This window comes from Castor canadensis, chromosome 2 (genome assembly GCF_047511655.1).
Source record: "Castor canadensis chromosome 2, mCasCan1.hap1v2, whole genome shotgun sequence".
Taxonomy (NCBI): Eukaryota; Metazoa; Chordata; class Mammalia; order Rodentia; family Castoridae; genus Castor; species Castor canadensis.
The window spans coordinates 97,190,535-97,212,814 of NC_133387.1; the positions used below are offsets into that span (position 1 = coordinate 97,190,535).

The window sequence follows — 22,280 nt, forward strand, 5'->3', positions numbered from 1 at the left end:
TGTAATACTCACCACATGCTGCAACTCTGGTCTGTCTTCTAATTCTTCCACTACTTTTTTAATCTGGGGAAAAAGAAAAATTAAAACATAGAGTTACGAAGACACAAATACAGCTGCAAAATTATCAGATAAACATCTCTTCCTTAAAACTAAAGTGGTTCTAGAAATTCAACTAGTAACACTAACTATGATTTAAATGTCACTTTTTCTCCATTAAAATTCATGCCCACACTTGTTCCCTAATGAACCTCTGAAAGGTGCTGGGACCTTAAAGAGGTAGGGCCCAGTGCGAGGTCAGAACTGCCCTCATAAAGAGATTAATGCTCATCTCTTGAGTGGATTAGGTCCCACAAGAGTTATAAAAAAGTGAGCCTGGCCTTCCTAGCTGTCTTGCCACATGACTTCTCTCTTCCATAAGAGCAGTGCTGGCCCCTCACAAGTGCTCTTCTCCCTCTTCCCAAATGATGCTCAGTACTGTCTTGCAATGTTGCCAGTGATACTATCGCCAGATGCAGCCCCGTGAACATGGACCAGACCTCTTGTCTTTAAAATTTTCTGTTACTAGCAACAAAAAATAGACTTTAAAAGACACTTACTGAAATTTTATCTTCATTGTCCAAAAGCATATCAACAGCTTTCTGAAATATAAGAAGCAGTAGTCAATGAAACCTGCTACATAAGAATAACAACTGTAATGCTGCGTGTGCAGTACCACAGCTGAAGGTGGAGAGCTTACTCCTACATTGAGGAGCACTTAGGTTCCCAATAGCCCTTATGTAAAATGACATTGGTAGAAAAATGCAGTTTGAAATGTGTCTCAATCTGAGGTCCATCTGCTTTGCATATTACTAAGATGGTGTGTTGCTGTAACTTACCAAATATAAAACATCCTGACATATTAAAAACATCCAACATATTCTAGCCTCCTCAGATATCTTCACAAGTTCTCATGTGACTCTCAGAATCTATGGAGAGCACCTTATTACCACAGACATAAGGGGCTGACCTTATGTGGAGAAGAGGGTTAAGAGTCAGAAAAAAAGATGTCTGAAGTTTCATAATGATACAAAGCTTGTGAACTTTTAGAATTTACTTTAGCCATCTTTAACATGCATGAAACACAAATAAGTTTATGTCAGGAGGTTGTGGGAAGACAGCCAACAAGATTAAGCTGCACACAGAATGCCAGGGTGCTATTCCAACTCAAGTTAGAATACAAAGAACCGGTCTGTTCCGAGCTTGATTTTTGTTTTCTGAAAAATGATGGTGTTAGAATAGATTATTCTATAGGTCTCTTCTAATGACAAAACTCTTATTTCTTAACTTTGGTTCAACTCTCGAATAACAGTCTAAGCTCACTCATCTTTTCTCACAGCTGCACATAACTAGGCTCTCAAGGCGCATGACATGGAGCAGGGGAGACTAAAATTAGTTTTTATATAGGCTTCTCATGATTCAAAAAAATTGGATGGTTCCTTGTAGACATGCAGTCCCTATAGACTTGACTCAGCATAAAAAATGGGCTGAAGCATCTTGGAGAAGAGCTGGCTCTATTTAAATTCATTTGTGGAAAGTATCACTGCACGTAATACCCCTAATATAGGATAGTACAATTGAAACGCGCACTAATCCTTTTGGAGCTTTTAGAGTTGTACTTTTTGGTTTACTTAAAATTTTAGTTTACTGAATAAGAACACTGTGCTTTGTGAACCTCATTATTTTTATCACCAGCACTTAGAATTAGATTCCTTTTTAGAGAGAATGAGGGAGAGAGGAAGAGAGAGGGAGAGGAGAGACTGACCTCTTTGTGTTGTGGAGGTTTGGGTGGGTCCCCTCATTTGTCAAACCATTATTAAAATTTCAACTACAATAAAATAACACATTCCACATGTCCTGGACCTTATGCTGGATCAGTGAATGCCAAGGAATAAAATGCTAATTAAGTGGATCTAAACAGAAGTTCATTTAAATTTTAATTCTGGGACATAGATGGGAGTGCTAAGTAAGTCAAAACATGTGCTAAGTTTCTTTATTTCAATAAATTATTTTATTAAAAAACTACTTTATATACACACACCTTTAAGAAGTTTCACATAAAACTATAATAGCTTTTACAGAATAATCACATCAAGGAAAGGATTCCTGAATGCTGGCTACAAAAATAACTTATCTATGTCCAGCCAGGGCTAGAGTCATGTGGCTCATAGATAGACTAGATAGATAACTAATGATTAAACATTTGGAATAGTAAAAATAGTTTGTCAGTACTAATAAGAAGCACATTACCTCTGAGTCAAAGTCCATTAATAAAACTATTTTATCCTTGATAGAACTGAAAAGATTGTGCTTGTGGATCAATTGGAAAACATCTTTATGTCTTAATGTTAAGTATATCTCCAGAGCATTGCCATAGTTTTTGTCATAGGTGTACCTGGTAATATAAAATTTTTACATTAATATTCATCAACAGCTCTAATTAAAACACATAAACATGAATTATATTTATAATATTAAAAACTGAAACTTTTGTTCAGAGAAAAAAGTTAACTTATTTTTAAAAAGTATTTCTTAATATTTAATAATTCATGATCCAAAAATACTTCGTTCTCTGAACCAGGCCTTTCATCTCACTAAAATTTCAGAAAATTTATAATATTCAATTTATAATTCTTTTCTTTATTGGGGATTCAGGCTCAAAAGTTTTACAGACATCCATATACCAGACAATGAAGCAATGATCTATAAGGAAGGAAATGGTCATTTTAATAGAAAAAAACAGTTTAAATTTTTACAAGCAGTAGTCAGCTGACAAATGGGTTATATCCCAAAAGCTTAACTGCAAGGGGAATGTATAAAATTGAGTTGTGTTTTTCTGTTGAAACAATATTCTCATGTTGATCAAGTCCCTAAGCTCTTGGAGGGCAACTGAACAGAAATGATACTGTCAGTTCATTATTAACAGTGTTACAGAATCCAAGGGACATCCAGAACAAGTCCCCAAGAGAAAATGATTAGTGCTCCAGCTGAGAATGCTACAAGCCTCTATGGAAGGTCCAATACAGTCCTGGCTTTCTAGGCCATTCTGGTAAACCCTTTTAAGTCTTGGACAAAAGAAGATGGGAGAGGGGAAGTCTGAGGTTTGGTGGTGCTGAGGAGGGACTGAAGCAGGACATGTCTTCTAGGTCAGGCCTACAGAACATATGTTCCCCTACACCAAGGCTCCTTAGGGTATATCTTATCCCTGCATCACAGGTATCTGCACAAAGGCAGATGAAAATTCCCAATAAATATGAAAACTATTAATCAAACTTTCATTTGCTTCCATTTGTGTGTCACCTTCTATTATGACATCTTACTTTCAAGTTTGAAATTATCCCATAAGGAATTGCTACTTGTGATTTTATAGATAAAGAGCCTGGTGTTAGAGAGATTAACAAACTAGAAGACCCAAGAATAACAGAACCCAGAGCCTGGCTCACTGTAAACTATTTTGCTTGAGGGCCTAAAACCTGGCGCCTTCTATCTCCTAACCACTCCCTGACATCATGGGTTTGTGCTCCACTCCTCTGGGAAGCAGATCATGTTGCAGTTGTATAGTTTCACACATGCACTTATCTTCTGATTGTTTGAGATTTATGAAAGGTTTGTAAAATGAAGAGTGATTATAGGAAAATGTATAAAAAGGCATCCCCGACCCCATTCGGAGTTCCCTAAATGTAAAGTGTGAGAAACTTTTCAACATAAATTGATTTGGAAAAAGCAGCACAAAAATATACTCACAATTCTGCCAGGGTTTTAAGTAAAGTCTTGTTGTGACTATCTTTCTTCAGGTGATCCCGGACTGCTTGAACTATTACTGAATTGTTATACAGATCTCCAGGCCATTCTCGGACCAGTGTAGCAAAACCCTAACCAAAGGCAACAGCAGAAAAAGAACATACTTTAAATAGGTGTGAAATTATGATGTACGTATTTTGGTTTCATCCATGGTCTGTGACTATAACCCCCTCCCTCAGGCAGCCACAGAAGCTCAGATGGTCCATCCTAAGCCCCTCTGTATTCCAGAGGGGAATTCCTGCCCCATACCCATAAGGAAGGCATGCTGAACTGTATGACCAGACAGGCTGCACTGGGTTTCCCACACAGTCTGTGAGCAGTTATTCCTGTGTAATGAAGGCTCCAAGAAAACCCCAAAGGGCTGGGTTCAGAGAGCTTCTGGACAAGCAAGCACATGCAGGTTCCCAAAGGGTGGTGTACCCAGAAAGGGCTCGAGGCTCTGTGCCCCTTCCCACACGTCTCACTTTATATTCTTTATAGTAAACTGGTGACAGGTTTGCCTGAGTTTGATGAGCTACTAGAACAAATTAACCAAACCCAAGGAAGGGGTCGTAGAAACCCTAACTTACAGCCAGCTGGTCAGAAGCAAAGATAAAATGACCTGGGCATGTGACTGGTAAGCCAGGAGTGGCAGGTAATGTTGAAGACTGAGCCCTCATCCCATGGGTCCAGAACCACATCCAGATGGGGAGTATCAGATTACAGGACACCCAGTTGGTGTTTAGCTGTAGAACTGATAGCCTGCTTGTGGGAGGGGGAGACCCTACACCTTCTGGGGTCACCTGAGTCTTCTGTGCTGATTGCTATAGTGTGAGAAGAGAGGAAAATGGTTTGCTTTTCCAACACAAAAATAGATAAAAACCCAAATAAATAATGCTAAAGGTACTCGTGTAACAGAATAAATAATTTTATGATTAAAACTTGTCAACAGAGTTCAGACACAGTAGCTTATAATCCCAACTACTCAGAAGGCAGGGATAAGGAAGATCACAGTTTGAGGCCAGCCTGGGCAAAAAGTCAGTGAGACTCCATCTCAATAAATAACCTAGGCATGGCATTTCACACCTGTAATCCCAGCTATGTGGGAGGCATGGGTAGGAGAACTGTAGTCTGAGGCCAGCCCAGGCAAAGGTACAATACCCTATCTGAAAATCAACAAAAACAAAAAGAACTGGACGCATGGCTCCTGTAGTAAAGTGCTTGTTTAACAAGCACAAGGCCCTGAGCTCAAATCCCCATACTGCCAAAAAGAATAAAAAAAGAGAAAATGTTGGTCAACAATACTTTGTCACTTTGTAGACTTTGGGCTTCAGGATAGTAAGGAGAAGTGTGGAGAATTACTGTGTGATAATCTCCATTTATTACTCCCAGGAAGTAGGCAGTGTCATCTACTTCTGTCTTATGAATTGTGTGGCCATGAAAGGTACCATTTCTTCCATAAAGTACTGCCACAGACAGAGTGCAGTCGGACTTGCTATCTCTACTCCTCTGAACTAATTTTATAGCATTGGGATGGCATCTCTTAACGTCTTTCGGATATTATCTAAGTCACCTGCTTTCCCTACCACCTTCTATGCACTCTTCTAGTTCTGGGCTGCTATGTGCAAAGACAGCAGGTGCAATTGCACATGTGGCCCTGCCTGGGTCATCTTACCTGTAACGAGTCACCATCTTTGCCCTTTTTCCACTGTGCCTCTAGCCCTGGTTCATGTTGGGATTCAGTATTTTGGCAAGACTTATCCCCTAGCTCTTATCCTGGCTACTTTTGGACCTCAAATTCTGTGGTTCAGAAAGAAAGCCCAGGTCGACTGATTTGATTGTTTCCCTCCACATCTGATTCTTGGCCAGTAGCCCACACACTATCTACCTTCCTAATTCCTAACTTTAGTGCTCATTATTTTATAATTTGTGAAGGTGATAACTTACTGATCCTTGACAAACTTTGAGGGGAGGAAGAAAATAGACATAGTTAAAAGACAGCAAAGAAAACTAAAAATGTTCACATTATTGAAAAAAATCCTCTTATTAATATTAGATAACTCCACTAATGCTTCAATGAGCAACTTTGAATTGACTTAAGTCAATCACTTAAGTGATTAAACTTTGATTGATTTAAGTTTAGAAGTGAAAACAGTGTGGTAGAAATTGTTTTTGTAAAGCAGCAGGATTTCAATAGAAGAAAACCATTAAAGAACAAGCAGTATTGTCTCTACTAAAGTGCCATCCAATTTTGATTAAAGTAACCATCAGGAAGGATGGCAAGAGACCAGAGCAGACCACACATTTTCCACTTAAATTGTAACCTTCCTGCATATTAGCATGCTTTCATTTTCACTTTAGAGATTTGGGAAGGAGATTTAATCAGGACACAAAATATTCACTGAAATAAAATGTACTATGGATCAAGTTTCTCTTTTCTTAAGACCTTGTGTAATGTGTAAGATGAAGTAGCATGTAAAGACTTCCATCAATATTGGCAGCTGTCAGTAGCCCCAAGACCAGGAAAAATATTGCTCAAGGAAAGATGAAAATCTGCCTCCATTTTCTCTTCTCCCTTTTCTATACAACAGCCTCAAACTATGGACAGCTTCTAATATACAACAAAACACAATGAATAGTCACAGTGTGTGATCAAAACATGATGACTCCACCATAACCTGAAGTAAACACTTATTACATTTCACATTAGGCTTCTCACTGCTTAATTGGCTTCATGCACCCTTGAATAAATGTGCTACCTAAGAACTATTGATGAAATCAATCTGTGGCCATAGCGATTATTTAGAGGACATAGCCATCAGAGAACTGTCATGATAGAGTAAGCAAGGGTTCAGAAACCTACAGTGCCTATCACAGTAAGTAAAAGGTTAGAAGTATTCGTTAAAGAAATGCCACAGAAATCATGACATTTTTAGCAAGGCATGGTGGCACACACCCGTATTACCAACTACTTGGTTGGAACAGAAGTTTGAGGCCAGGCCTGTATTTTGTATTTATGTATGAAGATAGAACAATGAAACTTGTTAAAGTTATTCTAATTGGGGTGGGGGGGGAAGAGGGAGAATGATGGAGGGGTGAATCCAACTAAGATATATTGTTAAGTATGTATGTAAATATCACTATGTATCCTCTGTATAATTATTATATGCAAAAAAAAAATGAACTTACTAGGGGTGAAGGCATAGCTCAAGTGATAGAACATTTGCCTAGCATCCTCATGGCCTTGGGTTTAATCTCCAGTACACCAAAGAAAGAGAAAGAAATCATCTTACTTTTAACATGCTTATACATTTGTCACTGATATTATGAATACATATGAAAGACATATGTATATGATTGGAAACCCCAAACAAGTCATGAGACATCATTATCTCCAAAATAATCATATTGCTTCATATCTTTTTAGGATGAAAAGAAAACTGAGAAGTCAATATTCCTTTTTTCTTGGGGGTAAGCAGAAGTGGGTCTCATTATTTTGCTCAAGTTGACCTTGAACTCATAATCCTCCTGCCTCCAAAGCAGCCGGGATTACAGGCACATACCACTGTGCCCAGTTTAGTTTGCTTATTTATTTTGTAACCTGATCTTTGGTGCTCTGTTAGCATAAAATAATCATCTACAAAACGTTTGATCAAAGGCTGTAATGGAATACGTACTGCTATTTGATTCACTATGTAATACTTAAAAACTAAAACCTCATTGAGAATAATGGAGGCTAAAATATGATATATAAGATCTCAACATAATAAAAAATATAATGATTTAATAGTTTTGACCAGGCAGACATCCTAAAACATTCAGGAGACAACAACCACCCACTTGAGGCTGAAGTCATGCTCATTACTTTCAGTCTTAGTCAAGTTTTTCAGATTTAATATGAATCAATAGGATAACTTTGATGACACACAATTTAAGCAGCTAAAGAGTCAAGCCATGTGGAAGAACTGTGATAGAATCATAAAAATAAAACTTCTAAAAATTTTTAACATTGCTCATTGAGAACAAGTAAATATGACCAAGGCTGAATAACATACCTCATAATCACTTTCCAAAAATTCATGTAAGATCATTTCATAGATGAGTGGTTTCAGGACTGGATCCCCTCTTGGCAAATAAGGACTAATAGCCTAGGGAAGAAAAGGAAAAAAAGAATTTTTTAAAAACTGGCAAAACAAAACTATGTTCCAATTATGCCAAAAACATAAATATATAAATATATGTATGTATGTATGTATGAATCAATGAATAAAAAATTGCATAGGTCAGCCTTTATTTCTCTGTTTCTCCTGGTTAATTAATGAAAATAGAAATAATAGGAGAGTGAAGGCCACATAGACTATAAAAGTCAACTTCTTCAGTAATCAAAGTAGAGGTCATCTATGTTTCTCTCCTACTGATATAATATATCAGTCTTTAACAACTCAATCATCTTTTAAAATTAGGGAAAATATATCTTGTGTTCCTCAAATATTTCCAGTGCTGTGTTCAAAATCAAATTTCCAGATATTGTTCAGTTATCCTCTAGTGTTGTACATGTACATCCATGATCATATTTGGCATTAAGGACATGGAGCCAGCGTCACCACCCTAAAGGAGCTTACAGCCCAAGAAGGAAAATATGTAGACACTGAAACAGATCATGTGAGAAGGGTGCAGAGGAGACTCTTACCCACCAGGGCCCTGGATCTACTACACAAAAGAAGGAAAGGGCATATGACAGAGAACATGAGCATGAGCACACAGCCAGGTGTACTCGCCTGTGTTCAGGGAGGTCAGAGGGGCCCAGAAAGGCAAGAAGGAGGTCACTGAGACCAGAGAGAAAGGGATGTGAGGTAATGAAAGGAATTCCAATTTTATCCGATGGGCAGGAAGGAAGCAGGGGGAAATAGGAAAGTCAGGGTCCAGATTTATTTTTTAAACAGCTGATTCTAGGCTAGGGTTCTCCCTGTATCTCAGAAGGCCCTTGCAATGGCTCAGGAAGGGTGAAGGCAGTGGTATCTGAGAGAAAGAGGAGGGGCCTGACTGGTACTGACATGGTGAAAATGGTCAGAAATGGAGGTTAAATGGAAGAAGTAGGTGAGTAGCACATTCTTATCAAGAACAATGGCTTTGAGCTATGAAACATGGTGTAAGTCATAAACACAGACGCAAAGAAGAATGACCAAATTAGGGCAGGATATGGATCTACGCTAACTTACGTTATCCTTATCAACAGTATCTATAAAGAGAAGAAGCCATCACATACAATTCATAAGAGGTGTCTGGGTTATGATGCTGTCAGGTAAACAGGGCCACAGGACTGGACAGTCTCCCAAGAGCAGTCTAATGAGCCCAAAGAGAAATGTCCTTGGAGAACAGCCAGGGAAGAGTGACACTGATATGGTAAGCACAGGAGAAGCTATAGAGGTGATAAGATAAACAACTAGGACTTATGAAAAGCATGATCAAAATCCCAAAAGAGCATTCAAAAGCCCCATAAATAATGAATAACTTTAAAAATGTTTTAAACATAAGAATATTTCATTGATTGATAAAGATGTTGCACACTAGGTTTATTGATAAAAAAGTAGCAATTATTTATTAGAGCTACGTGGTCAAATTTTTCCATTTGTCTTCTAGCAGATAAATAATACTTAAGGGTTGAAGATGTAGCTTTCACATACAACTGCTTAGCATGTGTGAAAAGAAATCTGAAAACTGCAGTCATTCTTCAAAAATTTGAAAAAGTCTTATCTTACAATTGACTGAATGAAACAATACTTGTTTACCAAAATCATTAAAAAAGAACAAGAAAATTAGACATAAACAGAGAAAACAGGTAAGAAACTGAACACACCGTGTAACATAGCATACCTATGTATAATTTTATACAGACAAAATAGAAATTAGGCTCATAGTTTGAGGCTAATTTTTTTTCAATTATCCCAAAATGTCTTTTTAAAAAAAAATTCATTTATTCACATGTGCATACATTGTTTGGGCCATTTCTCCTCCCGACCCCCCACCCCCTCTTTTTCTCCCCCACCCCCTCTCGCTTCTAGGCAGAACCTCTTCTGCCCTTATCTCTAATTTTGTTGGAAGAGAAAACATAAGCAATAATAAGAAAGACAAAGCACTTTTACTAGTTGAGATAAGGATAGCTATACAGAGAGATTCCTAGCATTGCTTCCATGTACGAATGTGTTACATCCCAAGTTGATTCATCTCTAACTGACCTTTTCACTAGTTCCCAATCCCCTTCTCATACTGACTTCAGCCACTTTAAAGTTTCTGTATTAGTTCCTCTGCAGTGGGGACATCAAATACTTTCATGATTTGGGTTTCTTACCTACTCTAGTACCTCCCGTATGTGCTCTCCCCTTATGTGACCCAAGTCAAACCACATTGCTGTATTTGCCCTAGATCTAAAGTCCACATATGAGGGAGAACATACTATTTTGGTCTTTTGAGCCTGGCTAACCTCACTCAGAATGATGTTCTCCAGTTCCATACATTTACTTGCAAATGATAAGATTTCATTCTTCTTCATGGCTGAGTAAAATTCCATTGTGTGTAAATACCACATTTTCTTAATCCATCCATCAGTAGTGGGGCATCTTGGCTGTTTCCATAACTTGGTTATTGCGAATAGCACTGCAATAACCATGGGTGTGCAGGTGTCTCTGGAGTAACCTATGTCACATTACTTTGGCTATATTCCCAGGAGTGAGATTTCTGGATCATATGGCAGATCTGTGTTTACATTTTTAAGAAGCCTACAAATATTTTCCAGAGTGGTTGCACTAGCTTACATTCCCACCAGCAGTATACGAGGGTTCCTTTTTCCCCCATGCCTCACCAACACCTGTTGTTAGTGGCATTTTTGATGATGGCTTTTCTGACAGGGGTGAGGTGGAATCTTAGTGTGGTTTTGATTTGCATTTCCTTTATGGCTAGAGATGGTGAGCATTTTTTCACGTGTATTTTGGCCATTTGAATTTCTTCTTTTAAGAAAGTTCTGTTTAGTTCAGTTGCCCATTTCTTTATTGGTTCATTGATTTGGGGAGAGTTTAGTTTCTTAAGTTCCCTGTACATTCTGGTTATCAGTCCTTTGTCTGATGTACAGCTGACAAATATTTTCTCTCACTCTGTGGGTGGTCTCTTTAGTTTAGAGACCATTTCTTCTGTTGTGTGGAAGCTTTTTAGTTTTATGAAGTCCCATTTGTCCATCCTTTCTCTTAGTTGCTGAGCTGCTGGGGTTCTACTGAGGAAGTCCTTGCCTATATCTACTACTTCCAGAGTGTTCCCTGCTCTTTCCTGTACCAACTTCAGAGTTTGGGGTCTGATATTAAGGTCCTTGATCCATTTTGAGTTGATACTAGTACAGGGTGATAAACATGGAACTAGTTTCAGTTTTTTGTAGATGGACAACCACTTTTCCCAACAACATTTGTTAAAGAGGCTATCTTTGTTCCATCGTGTATTTTTAGTGCCTTTGTTAAAAATAAGGTGGGCATAGTTGTGTGGACTCATATCTGGGTCCTCTATTCTGTTCCACTGGTCTTCATGTCTGTTTTTGTGCCAGAACCACCCCCCATGTTGTTTTTATTGCTATTGCTTTGTAATATAGTTTGAAGTCAGGTATTGTGATGCCTCCAGCACTGCTCTTTTTGCTGAGTGTTTCCTTGGCTATTTGTGGTCTCTTGTGTTTCCAAATGAATTTTAGGGTAGATTTTTCAATCTCTTTGATGAATGTTATTGGGATTTTGATGGGAATTGCATTAAACATGTAGATTGCTTTTGGTAGTATAGCCATTTTTACTATGTTGATTCTACCAATCCGCGAGCACGGGAGATCTCCCTACCTTCTGTAGTCTTCCTCAATCTCTTTCTTCAGGGGTTTGTAGTTCTCCTTGTAGAGGTCATTCACATCCTTTGTTAAGTTTACTCCTAGGTATTTGATTTTTTTGAGGCTATTGGAAGTGGAATTGTTTTGATACATTCTTTCTCATTTGCTCCTTATTGGTGTATGAAAAGCTAATGATTTTGTAAGTTGAATTTGTATTCTGCCACCTTGCTGTAGCTGTTTATGGTGTCTAGGAGTTTTTGGGTAGAGTTTTTTGGGTCTTTAAGGAATAGGATCATATCATCTGCAAATAGGGATATTTTGACAGTTTCTTTACCTATTTGTATTCCTTTTTATTCCTTCTTCTTGCCTAATTGCTCTGGCTAGGAATTCTAGTACTATGTTGAATAAGAGTGGGGATAGTGGGCACCCTTTTCTCATTCCTGATTTTAGGGGAAATGGTTTCAGTTTTTCACTATTAAGTATGATGTTGGCTGTAGGTTTGTCATATATAGCCTTTATAATGTCGAGGTACATTCCTTCTATTTCTAGTTTCTTAGAGCTTTTGTCATGAAGTGGTGTTAGATCTTGTCGAAGGCTTCTTCTGCATCTATTGAGATGCTCAAGTGGTTTTTGTCTTTGTTTCTATTAATGTGCTGTATTAACATTTATAGATTTGCATATGTTGAACCATCCCTCCATCCCTGGGAAGAAGCTGACTTGGTCAAGGTGAATGATCTTTCTGATGTGTTGTTGGATTCAGTTTGCCATTATTTTATTGAGGATTTTTGCATCGATGTTCTTTAAGGAGATTGGTCTATAGTTCTCCTTTTTGGAGTTGTCTTTGTGTGGTTTTGGGATGAGCGTAATACTGGCTTCAAAAAATGAGTTAGGCAGTGTTCCTTCCCTTTGTATTTCGTGGAACAGTTTAAGAAGGGTTGGTATTAGTTCTTCAAAGGTCTGACAGAATTCAGCAGAGAATCTATCAGGTCCTGAACTTTTCTTTTTTGGGAGACTCTTGATTGCTGCTTCAATTTCATTTTGTGTTATAGATCTATTCAAGTGATTAATGTCCTCTTCGTTCAATTTTGAATGGTCATAAGTATCTAGAAATCTTTCCATTTCTTCAACATTTTCAAATTTATTAGAACATAGGTTCTCAAAGTAGTCTGATGATTTCCTGGATTTCCACGGTGTTTGTTGTTATCGCCCCTTTTGCATTTCTGATTTTACTGATTTGGGTTTTTTCTCTCCTTATTTTATTCATGTTTGCCAGGGGTCTGTCAATCTTCTTTATTTTTTCAAAGAGCCAACTTTTTGTTTCATTCATTCTTTTATGTTTCCATTTCATTGATTTTGCCCATAATTTTATTATTTCTCTCCTTTTGCTTGTTTTAGGATTTGCTTGTTCTTGTTTTTCCAGGAGTTTGAGATGAAGCATTAAGTCATTGATTTGAGATCTTTCTGTCGTTTTAATATATGCACTCATGGCTATAAACTTTTCTCTTAGGACTGCCTTTGCTGTGTCCCGTAGGTTCCGGTAGGTTATGTTTTCATTTTCATTAACTTCCAGGAACCTTTTAACTTCCTCTTTTATTTCAACAATGACCCATTAATCATTGAGCAATGTGTTGTTCAGCTTCCAATTGTTTGCATGTTTTTTATTGTTGTTTTGTTGGTGAGTTCTAATTTTAATGCATTGTGATCAGATAGAATGCATGGGATTATTTCTATTTTCTTGTATTTGCTGAGACTTGCTTTGTGCCCTAAGATATGATCAATTTTGAAGAAGCTTCCATGGGCTGCTGAGAATGTATATTATACAGAAGTTGGATGAAATATTCTGTAGACATCAGCTAGGTCCATTTGATCTATGTTATGATTTAGATCTAGGATTTCTTTATTGTTTTTTTGTTTGGATGACCTATCTATTGGTGATAGGGGGGTATTAAAGTCTCCCTCTACCACTGTGTTGCAGTTTATATATGTTTTTAGGTCCTTCAGAGTATGTTTGATGAAATTTGGTGCATTGATGGGTACATATAGGTTGATAATTGTTATTTCCTTTTGGTGTATTTCCCCTTTTATTAGTATGGAATGTCCTTCTTTATCTTGTTTGATCAATGTAGGTCTGAAGTGTACTTTGTCCAAGATAAGTATTGCTATTCCTGCCTGTTTTCTGGGGCCAGTGGCTTGGTAAATCTTCTTCTGGCCTTTCGCCCTAAGCCAGTGCTTGTTTCTGTTGATGAGATGGGTCTCCTGTAGGCAACAAATTGTTCCATCTTCCTCTTTAATCCAGTTTGCTGAATGGTGTCTTTGGTAGGGAATTAAGTCCATTAACATTCAGTGTTAGTATTTATAGGAATGTGGTGATTCCTGTCCTTTAGTCATCTTTGTTGTTTAAGGGTTTGATTGTGTGCAGCTAAATCAATGTTACTCTTTACTTTCTTGCCTTTTCTTCTACTGTGGTTTGTTACTGCCTGTCCTTTCATGGTTTTGTTTGCTTTCACTTTCTGTGTGCAGAATTCCTTGAAGAATCTTTTGTAGTGGTGGCTTGGTGGGGTCATATATTGTTTTAGTTTCTGCTTATCGTGGAAGACTTTTATTGCTTCATCTATTTTGAATGATAGTTTTGCTGGGTAGGGTATCCTAGGGTTGAAGTTATTTTCATTCAGTGCCTGGAATACCTCACTCAATGGCCTTCTTGCTTTTAAGGTTTCTGTTGAGAAATCAGCTGTGATTTTGATGGGTTTACCTTTGTATGTTATTTGTTTTTTCTCTCTTACAGCCTTCAATACTCTTTCTCTATTCTCTGTGCTTGTTGTTTTAATGATAATATGTCATGGGGTAGTTCTATTTTAGTCAAGTCTGTTTGGTGTCCTGGAGGCTTTCTGTACCTGAATGGGCTTAGTTTTCTATAGAGCTGGGAAACTTTCTGTTATTATTTTGTTGAATATATTACAAATTCCTTTTGCTTGTACCTCTTCTCCTTCTTCCATGCCCATGAGTCTCAGGTTTGGTCTTTTGGTGGAGTCGGTGAGTTCCTGTATATTACTTTCATAGGTCTTGAGTTGTTTCAGTAACATTTCTTCAGTTTTTCCTTTAATTTCCATTTCATCTTCAAGTTCTGAGATTTTGTCTTTTGTTTGTTCTAATCTGCTGGAGTGGCCTTCCATTGTATTTTGTATTTGTTTCTTTTTTTTTTTCCTGAGGTTTTCCATATCATAGGTTACTTCCTTTTCCATATTGTCAATTTTCATCCTTAAACCTCTATTTATGGTGTTCTCTGTTTCACTTTGGTATTTACTTAGGGCTGCTATGAGTTCACTTATTTGTTTTTGTGTGCTCTCGTATTCTGTATTTTTGATGTCTTGGAATTTCTTGAGTGCCTCCTGTACATTTTGGTTGACCTTCTCTAGTAAGATCTCCATGAAATTCTCAGTGATTTCTTCTTTCAGGGTATTCTTGTGGGCTTTGTTGGGTTCCTTGGGATAGTCTATCTTTGTTTTGTTGGAGTCTGGAACTGGGTATTCGTTTTCTTCATTTCCCTCTGAATCCTGTACTAATTTATTTTTATGGGGAGAATGGTTTCCATTCCTTTTTCGTCTTCCCATCATTCCACTTGGTGCTGTTTCTGTCCCTTGTCTGTGTGTAATTTAGTATTAGCTAACTTAAAATAGTAAAACTAATGAAACCAAAAAAGAAAGAGAAGAAAAAATAGAGAACCAAAGAAATCAACAGAGAGAGATGGTGGACAAACAAACAGTGAACAAGACAAATACTTACAGAGAAAGAATAAAAAGAAACCAAAAAACAAAATTCTAGGTTCAGGAACAATAGAATTTCAGTCTTAGTAGCTCTGGTGTTACTCCTTCAGCATCCAATCCCAGTGCTGGTATTTAAGCAGTAGCTCTGTCAGTTTTGCCAGGTGGTTCGGTCACGAGACGAGCTTTGTGTACCACCATCTGCCCTATTTCAGGCAGCGGCTCATCACCTGCCTACTGTTAGCCTGTCTGCCTTTCTAAGCTTTGTTTACTGAAAGTTTGCTTGGAGTTCAGCTCCTTGCCCCTCCCCCTTTCTCTGGTGCACAGAGTGTACCCTGCCCCCTCTGCTGTGTGTTCTTTTCAGTTCCTTGTTTATTATCCAGTTTTTTTGTTTTTGTTTTTTTTTTTGCAGCGCAGGGGTCACTCTGTCCAGGGGCTATGCTGGTTCATCGCAGGAGTAGCTGTGGGAATTCCGCATGCCGCTTATTTGCTCACCTGTTGGCCTGCATCTCCCAAGCAGGTTTGGAGCTGCCATCTGGTAGCACAGGAGCTCCCCTGTTTTCTCAGTGTAATGTGGCGTGGAGAAGCTTTGTATGGGCTGGGGGTTAAGGGTGTCGAAGTTTTGCTTATTCTTGGTGTTTTTTTTCCACCAAGTGTTGGCTCCAGTGTCTCAGCAAGATTTTGATTTACAGAGCTCATGCTGTCTGCTTCCTCTCTCTAGTCACCATCTTGGATCTTGTCTGAGACTAATTTTTAAGTTTCATTTTTCTTTCCAGCTAAAATTCACTTCCCAAAAAGTGACTATTATCTTATTTTATTTCTATCTCAATAAGCTATATGCAAAAAAATAAAAAGTAAAATAAAGCTCTGCTTACCTTAAGCTGTCCAATTTCCTTAAATTTATAAACTTCATATTCCCACAGTGCTGTATTTTTACCAAGAATCTTCTGGCATTTGCTGTCAGTAAAAACATCCCAGGGGAAAAAGTATAAATAAAGTAAACAGAGACAGAGTAAGTGGACATTTTCTCAGTGAGTTAGATAATCTCTTAGAGTTTTGACAACTTTCTATCTCCAGCACCAAAGAAAACAAGTATTACAGTTACTTACCTGGTTGTCTACACAAGTTGATGGAAATTATATAAAATACTTAGGAACAAAGATGAACCACTTTCATAAGACTATAATTAGGATTTTACCAAAGGATTTTCCTGTTCTTAGCTTCCTATTTATCCAGATGAACACTGCTGGTTTGGGACCTTTCTTGCCTTCAAGAAAACTCATCGTACCTCAAAACATCAGTTTCTTACTGAATGGATTTAAATAATGGGCTACATACAAAATCAAATTTCAGAATGTGTTTATATGAATGAAACTTTACACATGGAAGAAACACATTTCTTAAATAATTTCAGGGGACAAAGGCAGGCCTAAAGGCAATCTTTGAGGGCTGTCATGGAGATGGGCAGGCACTGCACAGCTCCAGTGGACCCTTCTTATATGATCACATTTATATTTTCTGTCCACCACAGAGCCCTGTAACCTGGGACCCTAGAATCTGATCACTTCCATTTTAGTGCCACCCTCTTGTTGAGAAACAATCCTCTTTGAACTATGAGCAGAGGAGGTAGCTTATTCTGGATGATCTTCCAAGGATGCTTACAACGCAATCAGCTCTAGCAATCAGAGGACAGACCCAGTGTCTCCCTCCAGAACACAGGGCAGCTGTGTTTACTGTCCAGTACAATGAGGGTACTATCATTTTCTGGAACAGGCCATTGGAAAAGATATCATAAGCATGAGCTTCCTGTCTGGTAATGTAACTCATGGATAGGCAGGGTCACCTGGCCCACTATACACCATGTGTGCTGTGGGAAGTGGGGATAGGAGATGTGGGGTAGAGGCTAAAACTCTGGCTACTACCAGAGGACTTGGGCCACTACAACTGCTGAGACAGTCCTTTTGCTCTGAACAAAATCTCCAGTCTTCCACCAGTACCTGCTAACTTGTTAGTTTATAAACAAGGGGCAAATGTCAGACTGACTCTCTTGACACCTTTCTCATTAAAACATGAGAAAAACAATTTTCCTTTGGTAAAATTGAGACAGGAGTTGTGGAACTCACACACACACACACACACACACACACACACACACACACACAAATAGGCTGTTGTTAACACCAGTCAATTCTATAAGTAAATAACTGAAAATGTCATCATTACCGTGCTGCTATGTCATATTCTCCTCTCTCCACCAGATGATTTACATATGCCAAGCCAATATCCTAGGGAAAATTAAATGAAGGAACTTCATAATTTAGTGGAAAAACTGAAAAAAAACGAGTCTCAGTTTCTGAGCAGGCCACAACATTAGGGACCTGTTAACACTACTGTCTGCCACCTGTCTCTATGTCTCAGTTACTCTATGTAATTATGTTTCTATCTTTAGCATATTTATTTAAATGTACTTGTATTTGTTTTTTCATAAATTTTAGAATTTTGTTTTTAAAAATAAGTAACATTAATATTTTAAAAACTCTTAATCAACTGCCCTCTGAGAGATTTTCCACAAGGGTAATCTCTAGTACTAGAAAAATGATCCAACAATTTCATGTTGTCACTAACTATAAAATTCTATTTCTTATACCTGCATCAGGAAAACATGGGCTCTTCTCTGTCCCAATCTGAAGACATGTTATAAGAAAAATGAAATGACAGGCTCTCATATTAAAGTTAATATGAAATATTAAATTTAATACTAAAGTGAAAGTAAGCTCATAAAAACAAGCAATTCAAATTCCCAAGTTTGAAGAAATGGCTGAGAGCAGTAACTGATTGTCTTCAGAGTTCATGTGTATTCACTTACTCCACCTTGGTCCCAAAAGATTTGGGGTAGCAGTATCACCACAAGCACTGGAGGACAACTCATGCTTAATCTCCTCCTGACACTTTTTACAAAGTACTTATTTCTACCCAGAAACATTTTCATGAGAAACTTAAACTCAGTATATAAATCAAAACTTGAATTTTAACTTCTAGTTTATATACAAAGGTATACATGAAATTTCTTCCTGGATAGCACAAATGCCAGAAGCCCATTTCTTTTCTGCATACCTGGTATGAAATGACACAGTGATAGGAGAAAAATATTCCATACATAATGAATGAACAGGACAGGCTCATTTCAAGAGCAGAGGGAAATGCCCATAGTTTTTAGTTTACTGTATTTTTTTCTTTAATGACTATTATGTAGTAACTCATAGTTTAAATCTACAGGAACCTGAGTGAAGAAAGGGTATCTAAGTTATCTCTCTGAAACAGACCTTTTCTATCAGGTTTCAGAGCCAGTCCCTCCAGACTTTCTCCTCAGATGTCCATCCCTCCATGTTGTAGCACTCACTCTGCACTCCTATTTTTTTTCTGTATACCTTTAATGCCAATCCTATTCTATAAGATACATAAAACATCCAACGACAAGTGTCCTGTGATGCTACAGCACCCAGCTGCAGATCTCACACTCACAGCTCACCTGATAGACTATATTTAACTCTATAATCCCCTTACTGTCTACTTCCCATAATACATTGAGAATAAAAACACATGTTACCAAATCCTGTGTACTTAAATAACTGAGCTTGTTTGGCCTTTCTAACCTGCTTACCTCAACTACATCACATTTAACTCTCTTAACCCTGAATTTTTTCCTCTCTCAACTCTCAGTACACAGCTTGTTTGTGTCTGTCTCAGCCATTCAAAATTTGGTTCCTATGTACCATCTCTTGAATGACAACATTCCTGACCATCCTGTTCACTATCTCCTGTTGTCTGATGCTGTACACTTCTCATAGGTGCTAATTCAAACTCAAGTACTCGACTTCGCTAGTAACTCTAACAAATCTATCTTTTAAGTTCAAAATCCTTTCCTGGCTCCACCAGGATGTCCCATGGGATGTCTCTATCCCTGCCAACCTTCACAGGGTGCACCAGTTCTCTCCTCACTTATTTTCACCTCAGCTGGCCTCCCTCCAGCTCCACCTGCATTAGAATCTAGGGTTTTTGGGTGGGGAGGGCAGTAGTGGGGTTTGAACTCAGGGCCAAAAGCTGATAGGTAGACATTCACCACTTGAGCCATACCTCCAGTCCTTTTCTTGCTTTAGATATTAGATAGGGTCTCATGTTTCTGCCCAGGGCTAGCCTTGGACAGCAATCCTCCTACCTATAGTCTCCCGAGTAGCTGGGATTACTGAAGTGATCTACGGGGCTACCATGCCTGGCTATGAAGTCTTTCTGATGGGAAGTCTGATGTGGAACTGAATGCTTACATTGTCTTGTAAGAGTTCTAAATAAAAACAAGCTCCTAATTGCAGATGACCCTTTCAGGGTTTGCTCTTTATTCTATGCAATAATCTGCTCAACTGCTCCCACCTTACTAAGCAGGCCCAGGCCTTTCACGTCTCAGCACCTTCACATATACTGTTCTAAGGGTGCAAAGACTTCTCTTTCATTTCTAAAGAATTCCTGTTTATGTTTCACAACTTTAACGGAAAAAAATATGCTCTGGTTCCCTCTTGTCCTTTTATTACTGTATTATTTTGCTTATGCACTCTTTGAGAATTAAGCCTTTCATATGGCGTTTCACAGAGGAGTTTAAGATGGGAAAAGCATAGGGAGAAAGAATTTGTGCTGAAACTCAAATAGCTACAAAGGACTGTTTTTAGTTTTTGTCTACAAACATAGATACTGGGCTACATGTTCTCTACGCACTCTTCACATACAAAGGGTATGATTTCTTGTCTGCTCTCCATCTACACATTCAGTCACAGTTAGCAATAAAATGGGCTTTCAGTCAGTGCATTTTCTCAGAATCCAAAATGTAATAAAAATGTATTTGATGTCCTACGTTACTCTCCATAACAAAATCAATCGACTTCATTATCATGGGGACATCGAAGCAATCTAGTTTTAAGAAACCACTCTTTTGATAAATTTTGTGGTCATGTGATTTTATCTATGATTCAAAGAAAGTTTCACACAAATAACTGGAAGCTTTATATTTAAAGTGTATTTCACAAATATAGTTTCCAAATTATCTAAAACTACCTGCTAGCAGGTGTTCAAATCTCTTGTTTACAAGCAGAAACTGATTTGATAAAATGAAATATTTTGACCTCACAGGTGAGAAAATTTGTTTGAAATCAATTCTGAAAAGAAACAGCCTGTTATTTTCAAATTATTTCCAGTCTCGTTATAACTTAATAAAAGATAAAGTTATGTTTCAAATATAAAATTGCACACTTACCAGCATCTTATGTCTTTTAATGTTCTTTTGGCTAATTTCAGCTGCCATCAAAGCTTCCTATGTTTACACAGCATGATAAAAACAAGACAGAAAAAAGGGAGAGAAAGCGGGAGAGAGTGGAGGAGAAAGACAGTGAAATTATAAACACCACATTTATGTTTTAGTGCTCTGGAGTACATGAATAAAGCCCCATTTTCTTGTGGCTTTTGCTTGAAGCACTGGAGTTTTTAATGCATGGCTGAGTAAGTTTTAGTGAATTCAAACTCAAACAAATGTAGTCAACCAAAAGAAGACTTCTTTCATTTCCATTTGAATTCATTTATACGTTAGAATACTAGAATCACATTTCACACAGAAGGTAAAATACAACAAAATCTCCTAGACTTCAAGCAAAATGAGGTATCTGTTATTATAAATCTTTATGACATATATTGACTAAGAGGTCCTTTTCTTTTATGTTTCACTAAAAGTAAACTGTATGCATATGTTTCTCTATGTCTGAAAATCTGTGGTTTTTGTTTTTATTTTGCAAAGCTTACGAGTACTATTTTACATAGACATTTAACACATAAAATGTTTTTTAAACAAACTAGTTGACCTAAAGTAATACGGTAATAACTGGGTTATGAACCGAGCATCAATTGCTTGGAGTCTAAATAGTTTATGAATTAAAAAATAATTCAATTCTTCCAGTAGTTACAAACTTAGAGTAATAAGGTGGACTAGTTATTGTTGTTTTCTGCTGACTAGTAAATAAGCTTATCCATAGTCTCTAAGCCAAATACAATAGTTTTTTTGTAGCTATTAAAGTTGAAAATGTTTTCTTTCAGTTTTTCTTTTTTCTTAAAGTCATGGGGAGTGGGAACAAAAACCAAAGTCATATTGGGGCATTATCTACTTAAATTTGTACAAACCAAGACTTATTAAAGTAGATGACAGCATCGTTCTATGCAAACCACTAGTTCAAACTATTCCAAGTAAGTATAAATTTGGTAGCTTTACCTTTACATACAAAATAAGGATAAAAGGAGAAATTTTATTTAAATATCCAAAGAGACAAATCTAAAATACTAGTTCTATTTTAATTTCCTTAAGAAAAATTGTAAAATAAGACTATCAGTAGGGTATATCGATCCTACTCCCTTCCTCCACCACCTCTTCCCTCACTTAACAGTAAAGCCAATCCACCTCTTGCAAACTTTTTGTTCCCTAATTTATTTAGGGTACTGGAAAGTTGTTAGAGTCCTACATATTCTGGCTTGGGGCACTCTAATTCAACTATCTGAAAGATTTACTATAAAAATCTTTTATACTCTCAATATTAAAGATCAGTCAATACTTTCAAGAAATAATATCAAAATTACTTCATATTTCTTCTTTTCAAGGAGCCAGTCGATGTGATCATCTTGGTCTCGCTCCTTGGCCACTACAACATCTCTTGGACTCACAATGTAGAAGAGTGACTCCCCTTCAGAGTATTCTGGAGGTGAAATGAAAGAGGACAACTTGGGTGACTAGACATGGCAAATGTGGCAATGGTTTCAGGGAACATGGT

At 37.6% G+C, this 22,280-nt stretch overlaps 1 protein-coding gene across 1 annotated transcript in view; it reads right to left on the bottom strand.

Annotated features, from left to right (window-relative positions):
* The window catches only part of Vps41 (VPS41 subunit of HOPS complex), a 162,324-nt gene that overhangs the window by 26,882 nt on the left and 113,162 nt on the right, over nt 1-22,280 (bottom strand). The window contains exons 13-21 of the mRNA XM_074065353.1: nt 22,090-22,205; nt 20,726-20,782; nt 17,650-17,711; nt 16,302-16,383; nt 7,872-7,964; nt 3,781-3,908; nt 2,287-2,431; nt 597-638; nt 13-63 (exon numbers count right to left, since the gene is read on the bottom strand). Of these exons, the coding sequence (XP_073921454.1) occupies nt 13-63; nt 597-638; nt 2,287-2,431; nt 3,781-3,908; nt 7,872-7,964; nt 16,302-16,383; nt 17,650-17,711; nt 20,726-20,782; nt 22,090-22,205 (776 nt within the window). The remainder of the gene's footprint in view (nt 1-12; nt 64-596; nt 639-2,286; nt 2,432-3,780; nt 3,909-7,871; nt 7,965-16,301; nt 16,384-17,649; nt 17,712-20,725; nt 20,783-22,089; nt 22,206-22,280) is intronic.